We start from the raw sequence: 15,850 nt of genomic DNA, 5'->3' as shown, positions 1-15,850 counted from the left end.
GTCACCTGGGCTAACATATACCATCTTCTGTCACCTGGGCTAACATATACCATCTTTTGTCACCTGGGCTAACATATACCATCTTCTGTCACCTGGGCTAACATATACCATCTTCTGTCACCTGGGCTAACATATACCATCTTCTGTCACCTGGGCTAACATATACCATCTTCTGTCACCTGGGCTAACATATACCATCTTCTGTCACCTGGGCTAACATATACCATCTTCTGTCACCTGGGCTAACATATACCATCTTCTGTCACCTGGGCTAACATATACCATCTTCTGTCACCTGGGCTAACATATACCATCTTCTGTCACCTGGGCTAACATATACCATCTTCTGTCACCTGGGCTAACATATACCATCTTCTGTCACCTGGGCTAACATATACCATCTTCTGTCACCTGGGCTAACATATACCATCTTCTGTCACCTGGGCTAACATATACCATCTTCTGTCACCTGGGCTAACATATACCATCTTCTGTCACCTGGGCTAACATATACCATCTTCTGTCACCTGGGCTAACATATACCATCTTCTGTCACCTGGGCTAACATATACCATCTTCTGTCACCTGGGCTAACATATACCATCTTCTGTCACCTGGGCTAACATATACCATCTTCTGTCACCTGGGCTAACATATACCATCTTCTGTCACCTGGGCTAACATATACCATCTTCTTGCATATGTTCAATCCCACTCAGAAACACTTTACTACTGGAGCATCACTAATGCCTTTTCGTCGTTGCTGTTGGTTACTTAGCTCTTTGCTGTTGAGGCTGAGACGTAGATAAGTAAATAAAAATTTAATATAGTAGTTTGTGGTTTGGGCTTTAGTGGGAAACCCAATACATTCAGAATCCTTATAACTTGTGGAAACTGTTTACATCAAACTAAGTAATCTAAGTAATTTCTTTACGTGAATTATAATGTATATAAATCTATTAATTGATTTAATTATTTTTTATTTATTTTTTGCTTAAGAGATTAAATAATTTAAATGGTTTTGATGAAATCAGTTTCCACAAAAGTTTTGAGTAAAGCCCTTGTGGATGTTCCCAGTGCAGAGAGCTGTTTGAAGTCTCCTGTCAAATCATGATTTGTTTGGCTCATGTCTGTATGGGTTCATAAATATTTCATGCTACACTAATACCTGATTATCTGACTGAACTGAGGTTTCATGTTATTTTGAAAGGATTTAAACTAATTAAGGAAAACGTTTTTTGATGCTGGAAATTATAAGAATAAATAATGTCCTGACTTCTGAAGCAAAACATACTGTTTCTCACTACTATTATCATTTCTAATTCTGTAATCCTTCTAATCCCATTCTCTGTTGAAAACACACATTCTTGTTTTTACCTTTTGTAAATTGCATTATACTCATTTTTTCGCCTCATTTTTTCGCCAGATATTGCCATCAGAATCGCTGGATTAGACACTAGCAAGATAACCCAGGTGAGATTAGACACTAGCAAACTAACCTAGGTGAGATTAGACACTAGCAAGCCAACCTAGGTGAGATTAGACACTAGCAAGCTAACCTAGGTGAGATTAGACACTAGCAACCTAACCTAGGTGAGAGTAGACACTAGCAAGGTAACCTAGGTGAGATTAGACACTAGCAAGCTAACCTAGGTGAGATTAGACACTAGCAAGCTAGCCAGTAACTAGCCAGTTTGAGACATGCAGGAGTTGCCTCCTCTCTAACCAGGTCAGAAACAGAGGAAGGTTTTATTCGCCTCCAGTGGGCCTGCGTTTCATGGCTGCGTGTCTTCCCGGACCATCGGCCATATAGACGGCTTCCCCTGTCTCCATCTCCTGGAGGAACAGTCTGTACCCCTGTCTGCTCTTTATTCCCCTCAGACAGTTTCTTTTTAAGAAAAGGTTAACCCTTTCATATTCACTCAGGTCTCACTGTTGAAGTACTCGTAACCGGGTGTGTATGAACGATTTACTGACTGGGATATTTTGTCTATTGCTCGGCTTTCCAGGGGAAGGAAATGCTGAAAACAGATAGAGGCCGCAGCTCTGCTGTACACACTGACTGTGTGTTGGATGCCGTTATTTCCCCAAAAAAGTCCAAACATCCAGCAAGAGTTTTGCTTTTGAAACTACTAGGAAATGGTATTCTTGAACAAGTTTATTTTTGTTCTCAGTATAGGTAGAAGATTGTCCACCACACCCCGTCCCTATAGCTTCAGTGCCCTCAGTACTTTCAGTGCTTTTCAGGACAAGATGTCTTTAAGAGAGCGTGGAAAGCCGAGATGTGCTCTGGATCTGTATTAGATGTCTATAACAGTTTATAAATACCTCCTCAGCAGGGTGTCAGCGAGGGAGAGAAGGACAAGCAGGCAGGCTGGCTCACTTCTCCCCCGCACCACCAACACACGTTCACACTCACTTAGACAACTCACACCAGCAAACACGCACAAACATGAGCACACACACACACCTCCACAGACACACACACACACCTCCACAGACACACACACACACCTCCACAGACACACACAGCCACACACACACACAGCCACACACACACACACACAGCCACACACACACACACAGCCACACACACACACACAGCCACACACACACACACACAGCCACACACACACACACAGCCACACACACACACACAGCCACACACACACACACAGCCACACACACACACACAGCCACACACACACACACAGCCACACACACACACAGCCACACACACACAAACACATGTAAACACCCCCACACACACGCACAGCCACACACACACACACAGCCACACACACACAGCCACACACACACAGCCACACACACACAAACACATGTAAACACCCCCACACACACGCACAGCCACACACGCACAGACAGACTTGCACGTGCTCATTCACTTTCACACTCAATCAAGTAATTCATGCAGGCAAACACACACACAGACAGACACACGGAGTGGAAATCAAAAGGCAGGTGCAACTGGTCCTTCAGTATTTCTCTTCCCTCGACTCCGCCAGCCGTTCTCTCTGGTCTCTCCCTGGTTACCCACCGGTTCCATGACGACCAAACAACACTCATCTAACCCTTGGTGTCAGACCTCTTAACCCACAGCTTCTGCTAACATCCTACTGAGATGTAGTGTGTGGTTAAATGTGTGTGTGTGGTTAAATGTGTGTGTGTGGTTAAATGTGTGTGTGTGGTTAAATGTGTGTGTGTGGCCGTGTCGTTACCCAGGGCAGGCAGGGTGTGACCCTGGGAGGATGTGACCCTAAGAGATCGTGACCCTGGGAGGTCATGACCCTGGCAGGCAGGCCCTGGTGGTGGTGTGGACAGGCTCCTCTCTGCCTCCCTGCCTCAGCTGCCTCTTTCAGCCCTCCCTGCCTCAACTGCTGCTAAGCCTTCACTTTCATCCCACAGCCTGTCATGAAGCTTTGGAGGTGAAGCATTATAAAGTATGAGAATGTGTGTGTGTGTGTTTAGGGATGGTAATAGAAAGGGCAGTGTGTGCGTGTGTGTGTGTGTGTGTGTGTGTGCGATGGTAGAGGGAGGGCTCATGACCATGTCATAGGTGGGTTTTCTAGGAACAGTGTAGACTACTGACAGACAACATGAGGTACTTATGATTTCCCCAAATCTTCTGAGAACAAAAAAACGTCAATCTTAAAAACAACGTCAACATACAAACCCACTGAGCCGGAACGAGGGGTTATGAAAAGTGCCTAGCCACCAGATTCACAAGGCTGCTATGTTTCATGAAAACTTCATGAAAAAGAGTGACCCTATCAACACATAAAACATCAAAGCTTCTTTTCTTGTGAATGGAGTAAAGCACATCTGTGATTTAAATTAAACCAGATCGATGGAACAGAGGCCTCAATCAAATAATTTGTGCAACTACTTGTACTACAACAAAAAAGTTGTTCCGAAATATTTCATGGCTGTATATTTTATATATCTTTAAACCCATAGAAAAACAAAAGGATGTAGAAAATGTCATGATGATTGGAAGTACTGTTATCTATTCCCATTTTCACTTTTCTGTAACTGCTAGCACAATACCCATCATTAGACAAGCAACGCAGATATGCTAACATGCTAATTACCCCACACTCAGTTTGAATTCGTTTATAATGTGTGAAATAATCTAATATGATTACTGTGATAATTAAGCGCACAGAGATAAGATAAAAGAGGCAACCAATTATGAATAGAAGTGAGAGAATATAATTATTCTTTGTAGTGGAGAACTCAGTGGAAAAATTAATACAGTATACTCTCCAAATGTATATTTAACACACTGTCTTAGATATTGCATAATACATTCACACAAAGAATCTCAATATTCTGCATCAATTTGATTATCTGTTGTGCAATGCAGCAAAAATGTTTAGACTTGTTTCCACATTCCACAAAGTAACGTTCTGTGACACTTTTGTTCCGAAAAAAAGTCAAGCTAAATGAGATATTACGTCACAAATGAAGCAATTGAGCCATTGTTTTAGGATTGAAATGTAGGTCAAGAGTGAATAAGTCAGAGCTCAATGAGAAAATAAAAGACAACATTGGCAGACACCAACAATAAATCCATTATGCTGCAATCTCTCTGTTGTTGACAAAACTGCTCGTTCTGCAGATTTGTTTAAGACTGTTTGTTATGATAATTCCATGAAAGCATGCTGGTTCCCTGAACCTTACCGTACACTTGTTAAATCTGTCATGTTTACTTTCTGACTAAGGTAAAAATGTTGAGTTTTTAATGTTTGAGTCCCATCAAACGCAACAACTAAAAAGGGACGCGTCTGTTTGTGAAAGGGAGGTAGTAGGAAGTCGGATGAATGTTGTTGAGTTGTAAAACATAACCACTTATTAAATCACAACTGACATGTGGTTAGGCTTGCTTTAACATTCAGCAAGCACAGTTCACACACAGCTCTCATTCGCAAGCACTGTCTGCTGCTACGGATCAAAGCAGCAAAGTCACTCGCCACAATACCGTCTTTATTCTGGGGCTGTTTGAGGCTCAACTGTTCCACTAAATCACATGATTTGATGGCATGTTGACGTAAAGAACATCTTTGGGGACAGGATCTTCATAAACATGTCGCTAAGAGTTTCCTTTTAACGGGTGACAAGCAGCACCAGTTAAAAGTTGCACTCGGACACAAGTCGTATCATCTTACTAAGCTTTAGCTTGGCCCAGGTAGCGCTGGTCTGAGATTAGAGTCGAGAATGGAGACTGTGTTCCAGGTAGCGCTGGTTTGAGATCAGCGTTGAGAATGGAGACTGTGTTCCAGGTAGCGCTGGTCTGAGATCAGCATTGAGAATGGAGACTCAAGGAGACTCTGAAACCACCACAGCCTCCTTGGGGTCCAGTCCCGCAGAGACACAATCTGTCTCATGCTTATTCGCTGGGTTGATAAAATAACACAGGCTAGGACTCTACACATTCCTCTACGAGAGGCACTGGAAGAACATCGACAGCAAGCTCAAGGCTGGGCTAGCCAACAGACATCTATGGGTTGTTGCCTAGGCAGGGTGTAGGTTTATCGGGAAAGGTGTGTGTGTGTGTGTGTGTGTGTGTTGAGAGGGTGGCAGGGTACGTGCAAATCATAGATTGTGCCTTTGATTTGTGGTTAGGGTATAAATACAGTCACCTATAAACAACAAAGTAGCTTTCAAGTATCTTAAGGGTAAATAGTTTCAGCCAGACCAAGTTATCTGGTTGTGTGTTTCTCCTGTAAATCAATTTCAATTATAGTCGAGAAGCACCACTCAAATTAAGAGGACATTCTTTCCTAATTAGCTGCTTATATTTTTTGCTGGAGAAGCAGACGAGAGAGAAAGAGCTAGTCTGATTTGTGGTCTAGTTACAAACTGTGAAGAGGAGGAGTCCCTGTGCATTTCTGTCCTCTGGCCTTCCCGCATTATATTCCAGGGATAAAACAGTACGCCTTTAATAATTTACAGGTAAAAGTAAGATACAGGAGACATACAGTTTCCATACTAGATCACGTAAAAAATTCCAGCAACTCTGTGGACGTAAAATCCATGGCGGATTTATGGCTTGAGAATGAACCACACTGAGGAAGTTACTGTCGCTAATAAGTGAAATGACACCCATTAAGACAAATTATTCTGTGCTCTCTGCTAAACTATGCTTTCAGGCCGTTTGCGCGAGGCTTTCTGCGGTGGCCTGCTGAAAGGGTCAACCGCCAGCTAGTGACAGCATACTGCACACTCCAAAACAGTTTCCTGTTAAAACATCTCAGGGAACAGGGAGTGAAATGAATGGATACCTTGAGACACACTGTTCTATAACACAACCCAGAGAGGCATTCATTATATCATTCAAGATCTGTAAGCGGAAGGAGCTTTGTCTTAAATGTGTTAAACTATGAATCAGCACCGGTGGATCACAGGGAGGGATCCTAGTTGGGTAAACAGGCAGGCGGAGGGATCCTAGTTGGGTAAACAGGCAGGCGGAGGGATCCTAGGTGGGTAAACAGGCAGGTCGGCTCTCTCGCACCACTAGACAACATTCCCAAGAACCACGAGAGAGACAGTTCACACTCTCAAACTAATTGAGAGAATATGAACTGTCACTCACCCCCACCACCACTCTCTGGTAACCTCATTTAAGAGGCAGATACTCAAGGGACACAAGGGGATTTAAGGGAATAGTAGGACTACATTTATATAATTTTTTTGCCCATATATTTATTCGTTTTTTTTAAAGGGAGTGCGAAAATGCAGCCACATAGTGCTTGTTATGATTTTCTTTGCTTTGATCTGCTCTTCAATTCAAATCAAATATTTTTAACCTCACCCAGTTACTGGGGTGCTTGAATATAATAAATTCAGGATTTACTGGCAGGCTTCACATTTCTTTCTGTGAGGCTCGTATTCATTTATTAGGATTATCTGCATTCCACCAGAGATAAGACCAACAGCACAATGAGGTTTGCAGTCTTTAAATGCAGAATTAATAATAAGCTGTTGCTAATTTGATTTAGCTTTTGATCCTTGAATAATAAATCATTGCAGTCTAAAATAAGATTTCCATTGTACTAATAAAATTATAATAATACAATTATAATGATATCAAGAGCACGCGACTGCTTACTGTTGATGACCATTCAATACACACAACACACTGAATTAACTCTAGAAAGTTTCTGATGCTACCTGATGGATTGTTTGAGACTCCCTGCACATTCACCTACAGAACCATCCTGTCTGGGTGCCTCACTCACTTTCAGGAATGTTTCCCTGCTGTTTGTTCATTTCCTTCCCCTAAAAAGATAACATGGATCAAAGTACCAATGCTATAATTATTAGATAATGACTAAAACCATGGTAACTTATTTCATGTTGTGCAGCTGTACAGTATATCTGGAATAACAGCAGTTCAGTCAGAATCCTTCTCGTACCGTTCCAGGTCAGCTGTGAACTAGAGAACCACTGCAGTAAGTGAGCTGCTGTTCATCGCCAACTTGATATTCAACAACAGTATAGATTGTCGGAAATTTAGTTGGGGAAGAAAAAAAAAGCCCTTTGAAAGCTAATGCATTTTCATGACCTGTCTACTATCTGTCCTTGCGGAGTGGTAGATCTGCCAATCGCACGTGATGCCAGCGATATGGAGGATCGTTAAACCCACCCTGTTCCCCTGGAAGCATAAATCAAGCAAATCCATTTCCCTCCGTCCGGTCCCTGGTGGCGCCCCCGGAGCCAGGCAGGTCCAGCACTGCCGGAGAGCGGGCGGATGGAAAGCTGCAGGGTCGTTGGGACGTTGAGCCTTCTGACAGCAAAACCAGACCTGGCTCCTTCTCAGGAGAGCAATAGGGATCAGCCAGGCTTAGTGGGCATGGCCGTTCAGGCCACAGATGTCGAGCTGCAACATGCATCCCAATGGTCTGGACCACAGCATCTAGCCTTGCTGTTAAGATACGGCGCAAGAAAATCAGGCTTCCTGTTGGACCAGGCCCTAAAACATGCCTTAGTTCAAACAGAAGGGACACACATACAACAAAGGGCCTCATGAATAATTCCAAACAGTATGTGCACCTTCTTCAGAATCGTTCCAGAAAATGAGGCCCACTGAAAACAATTATGGTGTAAATATCTGGTAGCCAGGGAGGAAATTAGAAATAGAGGGCTATTAGCCATGCGATGCTCTGAAAACCTTAAGGATCTTCAGAGGAAAATGATGCGTTCGTTACTCGGGTACCATGAAGGTAGTATTAGGATGCAGTGCCGGGAAATGATTTGAGATGGGTTCAATTTTCTCAATCACTTTCCGGTCGTCCATAAATGCTTAAATTGGTTTACAACATATGCTCTCATCGCTCTGTTTACTCCCTTCATTTAGTGCAACTGAATCGCTTTATTAGTGATTATCCCCTCGGAAGCTGCAGGAGTGCACAGCATTGCACCTCCTAATGTCATTTATCCATGATGTGGAGAATGGGGATATGCAAATAATGTCTGAGTATTTTGAAGCTGCGATTGTGCCCCTGGGCTGCTTGTCCCACCACACAAATCAACAATTAAGATCTCAGCAGGGTTTTGTTGCATGTTAATTGGCAATATCCCTATATCCCAACATCACACGCCAAGTGGGACACATCACAATGAACTACAAAATATCACCGGTATTAGTCTGTGTTTGACAGGAGACCAGAAAAGTGTATCTGCGTGTGTGTGTGTGTGTGTGTGTGTGTGTGTGTGTGTGTGTGCGCGTCAATGCAAAAGACAAAATAGAGTAGAGAGAATGAAACGCTGACAAAATATCTACAAATCTTAACATGCAAACTTGATTTAAACCCTTCCAAGCAGGGATTCCCAATGTGTTTGCATGATTAGAGCTATACAGTGGTAGTGTTCTATTCTGACAACAACCAACAAGATTCAGACGATGAATCAACTCAAGACTGACGTACTGGAATTCCAAATGTCGACAAGGATGTGTTTATGAGAATTTGTGGTTTACCTCAACGAATGACTTTGAGTGCCTTCATCAAATTTCATATAGTCCTCCATTTGTAATAAATTGGGGAGCCTATAAATGAGTTTGAACAATGTATGAAATCTGACTAGCTTCTGAATCTAGTTTAGGAGCCAAGAGCTACTTTAAATTCCTTTTTCAGGACTATGGTCAAGTATATCTAATTACCCTAAATGTAGGTTCATAAATTACTATATTTTAGGGTAACTTATGAATGTAACAATAAATCCTGTGTAAAACATGTTACTTAACCCTTGTATTACTGGTGAAGCAAACTGTTTAAATTATACTTGTGTTAGTCCAACATAATTTTCTCTATTGACCATCTGATATTAAATAAGCAAGTTTAAAACATGCAGAGATTGTCTATGACAATATATATTTTCTTAATCAAACTTGACGTTTTGGTTATAGTTATTTAGGGTCTGATTATTCACTATGGATAGGGCAAAAACAAAGTATTACCTGTGCTGTATACAGGGGTTGCACTTATTAGCCTACATTTGAAATACTTGTTTTCTACAAACTTTAACAGTAGATATTTCTCAGAGAAATACATATAGCCTAGAATATAGCATACTAGAATACTGGAATTGCTGCACCAATCAAATAATACACCTTCCGTGTCCTTTTACTGAATTATGTTTTGTGAAATTTCGAGCTCGCAAGCAGATTTGGAACAAACGAAGATAGAAAGCAGCGGCATCAAGCCGTGCCACACAAAGACCGCCAATGTTCAGTACGAAGATATCAAGCTGGGAAGGCTATGACTCGAACATGAAAAGTAAACATTGGATAAGCTGACTTTCTGCCGGCCATGCAGAAGTCATTCAGCACGACACATTAAAGAAATCAATTGAAAAGCGCAATGTGATCATTTATTACATCAATTTGAGGACAATGTTTGGAAACGCCAAAGGAAACATGAACATTTGTTGTGGGAAATTTTAACAAGCATTTTCCAATTTTAGCTACAAAAAAAATATTGCTCTCAGGAAATTATGAACTAAAAACAACCATCTAGAAATGTGACGAATTGAACAATGGATATTAAAGCTCCCATAACGCAGAGAATAGCGCGTCCAGTTTGTATACAACTTGCAAAACCTTTGTTGCCACATGCCATGCCTACATGATAGGTTTCAGGAGCCTATGGTGACATGTACAGTTGGCTCTTGGAACAGTGGCTGTTTATCGACACGGCTTAGCCATGAAAAACGCCAACAGCAATTTCCAAACAATATTGTCCATCATCCACAAGCAAAAGAAGCTGCTAGCAGTTAAAACCGGCCGGCCGCGATTGCGACACGCACACTCAGATGTGTACAAATAATTCACCATCTACATAAACGTATTTAATATCGTATTCAACATGCATAAAGCTAAAATGTGCCTATAGACAGAAAGCCTATACGGATAGCCTACATAAATAATTCTTCTCGGAACAGAAATCCATTGTACAGCGCGTGAAGAGCGCGTTCAGGTGCTGTGTCTAAAATGTCTGGTTGTATTCGTAGATCTCCTCGTACCAAAACATTGTTCTATTGTTCATTCCTGTGAAAACACAACGAATATCCGCGCAAAACGTGACCTAATTAACAGTATCATTACGAACACATTTTCTAATCCAAACCCCGCATCAAGCAGTCGACCAAGAGTCTTTCCATCCAGTAAAAAAATGCTTATCTTCTCTGTACGTGTTTCTAGTCCTTTCCTCCTCCCTCCCTCTCTCTCTCTCAAACACTTTCTCTCTCCCTCCTCCCCCCTTTCCCTGTCTATCTTGCTCCCTCTCTCTCCCCCTCTCTCTCTCTCTCTCACCCTCTGGTCTCACACTCTCCCCCCACTCACACACTCCCCAGCCTGGCCTGGCTGCCTGTATGAATAATGTCCTGCCTTTTGTAATGAGACCGAGGGAAAAAAACACGCTGGAGTGTAAGCCTGGTCTATGCTCTGACATTGAAAATGAATGACAGCTTACCTGAATGCCAATCTTCATCAGACTGACACTAGGCTGACAACACTGCCTATACTCCCCTGCACGAGCAGTGACGTCTGCCATGTCAAACCCCTCCCACCACCACCCCACCCCCCTACCTCCTCGAAGCCCCCCTCCCAATACCTTCCCTGGTCTCTCCCCAGTTATTGCCACACACGCCCCTGTTTTGCGCATCTCCATCGGCGTTGCCCGCTGGCCCCCTGTCGGTGTATGACCAAAACTACATCTCGATGGTCAAACCTTGTGCGAATGTGCGACAGGAACGATTTGAAAACCACAAGAAAGTAGCTCTAATTCATTTTAATCATGTAGCCTATAGTAAAATGGTATTGTGACTAAGAACATTTGAGGGTTTTTCATATTGTATATTAATCAAGGAGACAAGCTGCATGTACGCCTATGGAGGTTATCGATAAAACCGAGATATCGCAAAGTTACTCAATGTCATATCAATCAAAAGGCTATTATTTCAGACACATTTTCCAGCATTTCTCACATGAACGTCAGGCCTGGGATAACCTACTTTTCAACTCAAGTAGCAACAAGCACGTTTTTTTAGTTTGTAACTTTAGCCATGTACATTTGACACTTGAACATACCTTTTCGAAGGTTTCAAACAGTCGCCACTCAAAGAAACCGACATAATTTGAAATCTACGAGCTTCAGCTGGACCAGTTTTCTGCGCAGCTAAGACTTCAACTCCCATCATACCATTCGCGAATTCACCATCTAGCAACAAAGACAACGATTGGCTGTGCTGGAGTTTATCCATCCTCTAGGCTTCTCGATTATTTGTTACCAAGGATGTAGAGAACGCAGATTGAAGCTGGGTCACCAACTAGCTAACCTAGCTAGACTAGTAGTCTAACTCTATTCGTTTTTTTTGTGTATGAGGATCAGTTTTCGTTTGAACATTTAATAAAAAGTAACAACGAGTACACCCTTACTAAAGCCATAGCCTTTCTGCTGGCTGTATACAAAACGTAACAACCAGCGAGAATGATGGCTGATTGAAGCTAATGCTATCGAGTATTTCGCTGAGCAGTCTGACATAAAACAATTCCAGGTTTCTAGTTAGCCATTATTACTCCACCGGAAGGGTTTACAATGGCTGGCACGGTGCTAGGGGTTGGCACGGGAGTGTTCCTCATCGTTCTGATCTGGATCGTCGCTTTCGTTTCTGGGATGATTCTCCTCAGGGCATCTGGAACGACCAAGTAAGTGAAACCTCAGGCTTTGGTACAGTACTAGTGCCAGTAAACGTTCAGCCTTCATGAATTCAGTGGTGAGTTCTTGCCTACATGTTCAGTTGAACTGCGGGCTGTAGCATATAGTTAATATAACTAGATTAAAACCGTGTTGATCACACCGGGTTCTGTTCCGCCACCAGGTTAGGAGTGGTTCCCGTGTTCATCCTGGCGCTCATCACTACCCTGGCGCTGGTCTTCTTCCCTCGCAGCTCAGAAACACCCTCGTCTTTCAGGGAAAAGGAGGTACAGACACACACACACACACACACACACAGCTGTAAACACGGCAATATTTCGGGTTGTCATGACATTCCCGATAGAGTTGCTGTCACAGGTACCTCAGAGTATCAATACCAAACAAATGACTGGAGTCATGACAGCCTACCCTTCATCATGGACACACCTTCACCATAAGCCATTACAACAGTATGTTGTAGATGTTTGTGGAGTCGCGGGGGTTGAAGTGTTGTCTCTGTAGGCAGGAGTTTGCTGGTTTGGGTTGAACGTGCAGATGCTGTCAGTCAGAAGGACTTCTGGTTTATCTCTCTCTAACAGCAGTGCAAGCCAGACACACCGCTGCTGCGGTTCCTCAAAGCTCCTGCCAAATAAACCAGTCAGGTCCTCCAGACAGGCTGTTTCCCCCCCTGCAGGACACCTAGCGCTGCCCAGACCAGACCAGCCTGGTTAGTTTCAGCAGTGCAGGCACAGGGCTGGTCCACCCAGATGGAGGCAGCAGGGGGGCTGCGTGGGTGTTTGGACTCACAGGCGAGATGTTTCAGACCGGGGGAGACTGGTCCACTGGTTCTTGCCTTTATGCTTCATCTATTTTTAATAGCTGTTGATTAATTATTTGCTTTCATGATACCTAATTTACCTTCATGATTTATTTCCATGCTTTTCCTAATTTTATTTTGGGGTTATTGGTGAAGGCTAGATTAGTGTTATTGGAAATTTTTATTGGAGATTTAGAGTTCTAAGTTTCCGTTAATGTTGTTCCTGCTTCAGTGTTATATTAAGAAAATGAATTTTTTTTAAGATATCAGTGAAAATGTAACATTCCTATCTTTGTTTCGGTCTTCTTTAGATGTGTAAGGTTGTTCCTGTAGAGAACAGTTGGTGGGAAGCTCGAAGGGTGGTCTGGTCAGCTGGGTGTTAAACTCAGCTCACAGCTTATTAACTTGTGTGTTTCCTGCTTTTTCCTACGTGGGTCTACCTTTATTCCTGTTTCTTGCTGCGTGTGCAATAAATGGCTAACCTCTCGTTGTTAAACAAAAGCAAAATATCACAGTGCCAATTAGTCCGGCCCAAGGCAGGGGTGGAGGGGGGAGGTGGAGGGGGTGAGGCGCTACGAGAGCCAGCATGCTGCTCTCTGCCACATTAATAAAACATGGATGCCGGCTCTGAGCCCCACTAGTTAGCTAATTGGCAGATTAGAAAGTGAGATGTGTAAATGAGAGGACTCAGAGTCCGCTGGAGACAATGCCTCCACACAACACCCTCCTCTCTCTCTCTTTCTTCCCCTCGTTTTCCTCCTCTCTTCATCCCATCTTGGCTCCCCTGCTCCTTAGTCAGCAGCAGGAGCTGTGTTGTGTCTCCAGGGCGTCTGGAGAGACCAGGGGGGAGGAGTTGGGGGAGTTTGCAGTTGTTTGTTGGTGTTTGGTTAAGTCGGTATAGCATAAACATTGGCTTCATGCACACAGATTTTTTTTTTGCCGCTGTCCATCCATTTGTTTGACTTTTTACAGGTTCATATAGGGAGCTAATACAAATGCACACATGCCACAAGTCTGCCTTGACTTCTCAGTGAAGCAAGGTTTTTTTTGTGTGAGCTGTAGTGATGCATTATGGGAGTCCAAATTGATTAAGCAGCCACTGGTTGAAGACTGCAGCCTCCTTCTCAGCGGTGCTGCTCACACACTGGCTCGCTCATGACACCTAGTGGACATTAGATGCACTAACATCTCCCTCTCCTCTCCTGTCAGATAGTGGACACGTTCTTCATCGGGCGCTACGTCCTCCTTGCGGTGTCCTGCCTGGTGTTCCTGGTGGCTCTCTTCCCCCTGCTGACCCAACACCTCCTCACCCCTGTCTACGCCACACCGATGAGACCACTTTAGAAGTCTATCTTTTGTATAAATCGTGTTTTAATATTGAAAAAATAAATGACTTTATAATACATCTAGTTGTATTATTTTGATGTATATCATTCCCCTGCTTCCCTCTCGTGGTGTTAGATATGCAGCTTGGAGTCCTGAACCACAGAAGAAGCCAGGCCCCTGGCATGAATATGCATCAATGTTTGTTTACCTTGTTGAGATGCAGAAGTTCGGCTTCCTGATTGGATTCAGTTAACCAGGATATTTGTCATCTCTCCTTGATTGGCCCTGGTACGCTGTGGGCTTCCTGAAGGCCTCTCGAGCCGACGGAACTGAATGAAGACGTGAGTGTGAGGGGATAGATGTGAAGGAGACTTCTGGCACTTTCTACATGAAGGAGGGTGATCATTTCCTCCAAATTCATTCTGCGTTTAGTCACATTGGACTGGATTTAAACCGGATAAATTGCATCTGCATTGACATGGTGATTTTCCACTAATGGATGCCGTCTTAAAATACCCAAATACAACCCTGAGGGAGAGAGTGTGGAAATGAACATTCAAGCCAAATATTTAAAAACAAATGGCAGTTTTGTTTAAGTTGTTAGTTTGTTAAAGTGGCCTGACTTTACGTATCAAGCATATCCTCCAAAATAAAAATATGTTATACAAATAGCTCTAAAATCTATTATTGCTGTTATTTACTTGTTATTCAGTGAATCTGTTAGAACTTAGGGTGAAGCTCATTTGCAGCCGGTATGTGTCTAGATATTACATTAAGAACTCAGTATGTCAGACATGATTTAAAAATAAAATAAAAATTATAGCGGCCAGGGTCAGCTAATTTACATACAGATAAGATAACTGGTCGTCAGAGTAATTCGAAATATGCATCTTAGATAACTTATTGTAGATCCTAGAGTGCAATGACTATTGTAGGAATTCTATTTTTATTTTTTTTACACCAGTAAATACTGTGCAAAGGCAAGAATAATGGAAGAGGAACTGTGTTCTTATTAAGTCTCAGCATCACAAAGAGTTGGGGCTAGACCTGTGACATCAATCCAGTCACTGGAAACCCCACGACAACAACAATGTAGCCACTAGAATTCAGTCATAGCAACAAAGAACTAGGGGAACAGTTAATGATCTTGACAACATTTCTCTACCCAGACCCCTTGTTAGTGGGAAACACCACCATGGACAGAACCACAGAGCTTTACACAGAAGCCGGATGTGCACCTACTGTCCTCTCATTGCCCTCCCGGTGTTCCAGCATATTCAGACATGTTGCTGTGGTTCCTGTACTCACCACACTGGAAAAGTTACAGATCAGAGACTCCATGGAAGATGAAGAGTTTGCTATTGATGGAGAGGGGAGGGGTGGGGGCTCATTGCGTATCCCCCCCCCCGCCCCCCTCCCACGCCCCCCTCCCTCCGCCCCCCTCTCTATTTAAGTGCAAAACTTTGCAGGACGTGTGGTGGAATTCCAA

General features: G+C 43.1%; 2 protein-coding genes across 2 annotated transcripts in view; one reads left to right on the top strand and one right to left on the bottom strand.

Moving 5' to 3' along the window:
• Positions 1-11,081, bottom strand: part of pknox2 (pbx/knotted 1 homeobox 2) — a 50,908-nt gene extending 39,827 nt beyond the window's left edge. Inside the window, exon 1 of the mRNA XM_047042875.1 lies at positions 10,995-11,081. The gene's annotated coding sequence lies outside the window, so the exon portion shown is untranslated. The remainder of the gene's footprint in view (positions 1-10,994) is intronic.
• A 643-nt stretch (positions 11,082-11,724) lies between these two features.
• On the top strand, positions 11,725-14,978 carry tmem218 (transmembrane protein 218). Its single transcript, XM_047042947.1, has 3 exons — positions 11,725-12,229; positions 12,403-12,505; positions 14,245-14,978. The coding sequence occupies exons 1-3, from the start codon at positions 12,120-12,122 to the stop codon at positions 14,377-14,379; spliced, it is 348 nt and encodes a 115-aa protein (XP_046898903.1). The 5' UTR covers positions 11,725-12,119; the 3' UTR covers positions 14,380-14,978.
• Positions 14,979-15,850: the final 872 nt, after the last annotated feature.

The sequence above is a fragment of the Hypomesus transpacificus genome, chromosome 20, assembly GCF_021917145.1.
Source record: "Hypomesus transpacificus isolate Combined female chromosome 20, fHypTra1, whole genome shotgun sequence".
In the NCBI taxonomy this organism is placed as follows: Eukaryota; Metazoa; Chordata; class Actinopteri; order Osmeriformes; family Osmeridae; genus Hypomesus; species Hypomesus transpacificus.
The sequence above is the reverse complement of the archived record's forward strand: the minus strand, read 5'-3'. Positions and strand labels throughout refer to the sequence as shown.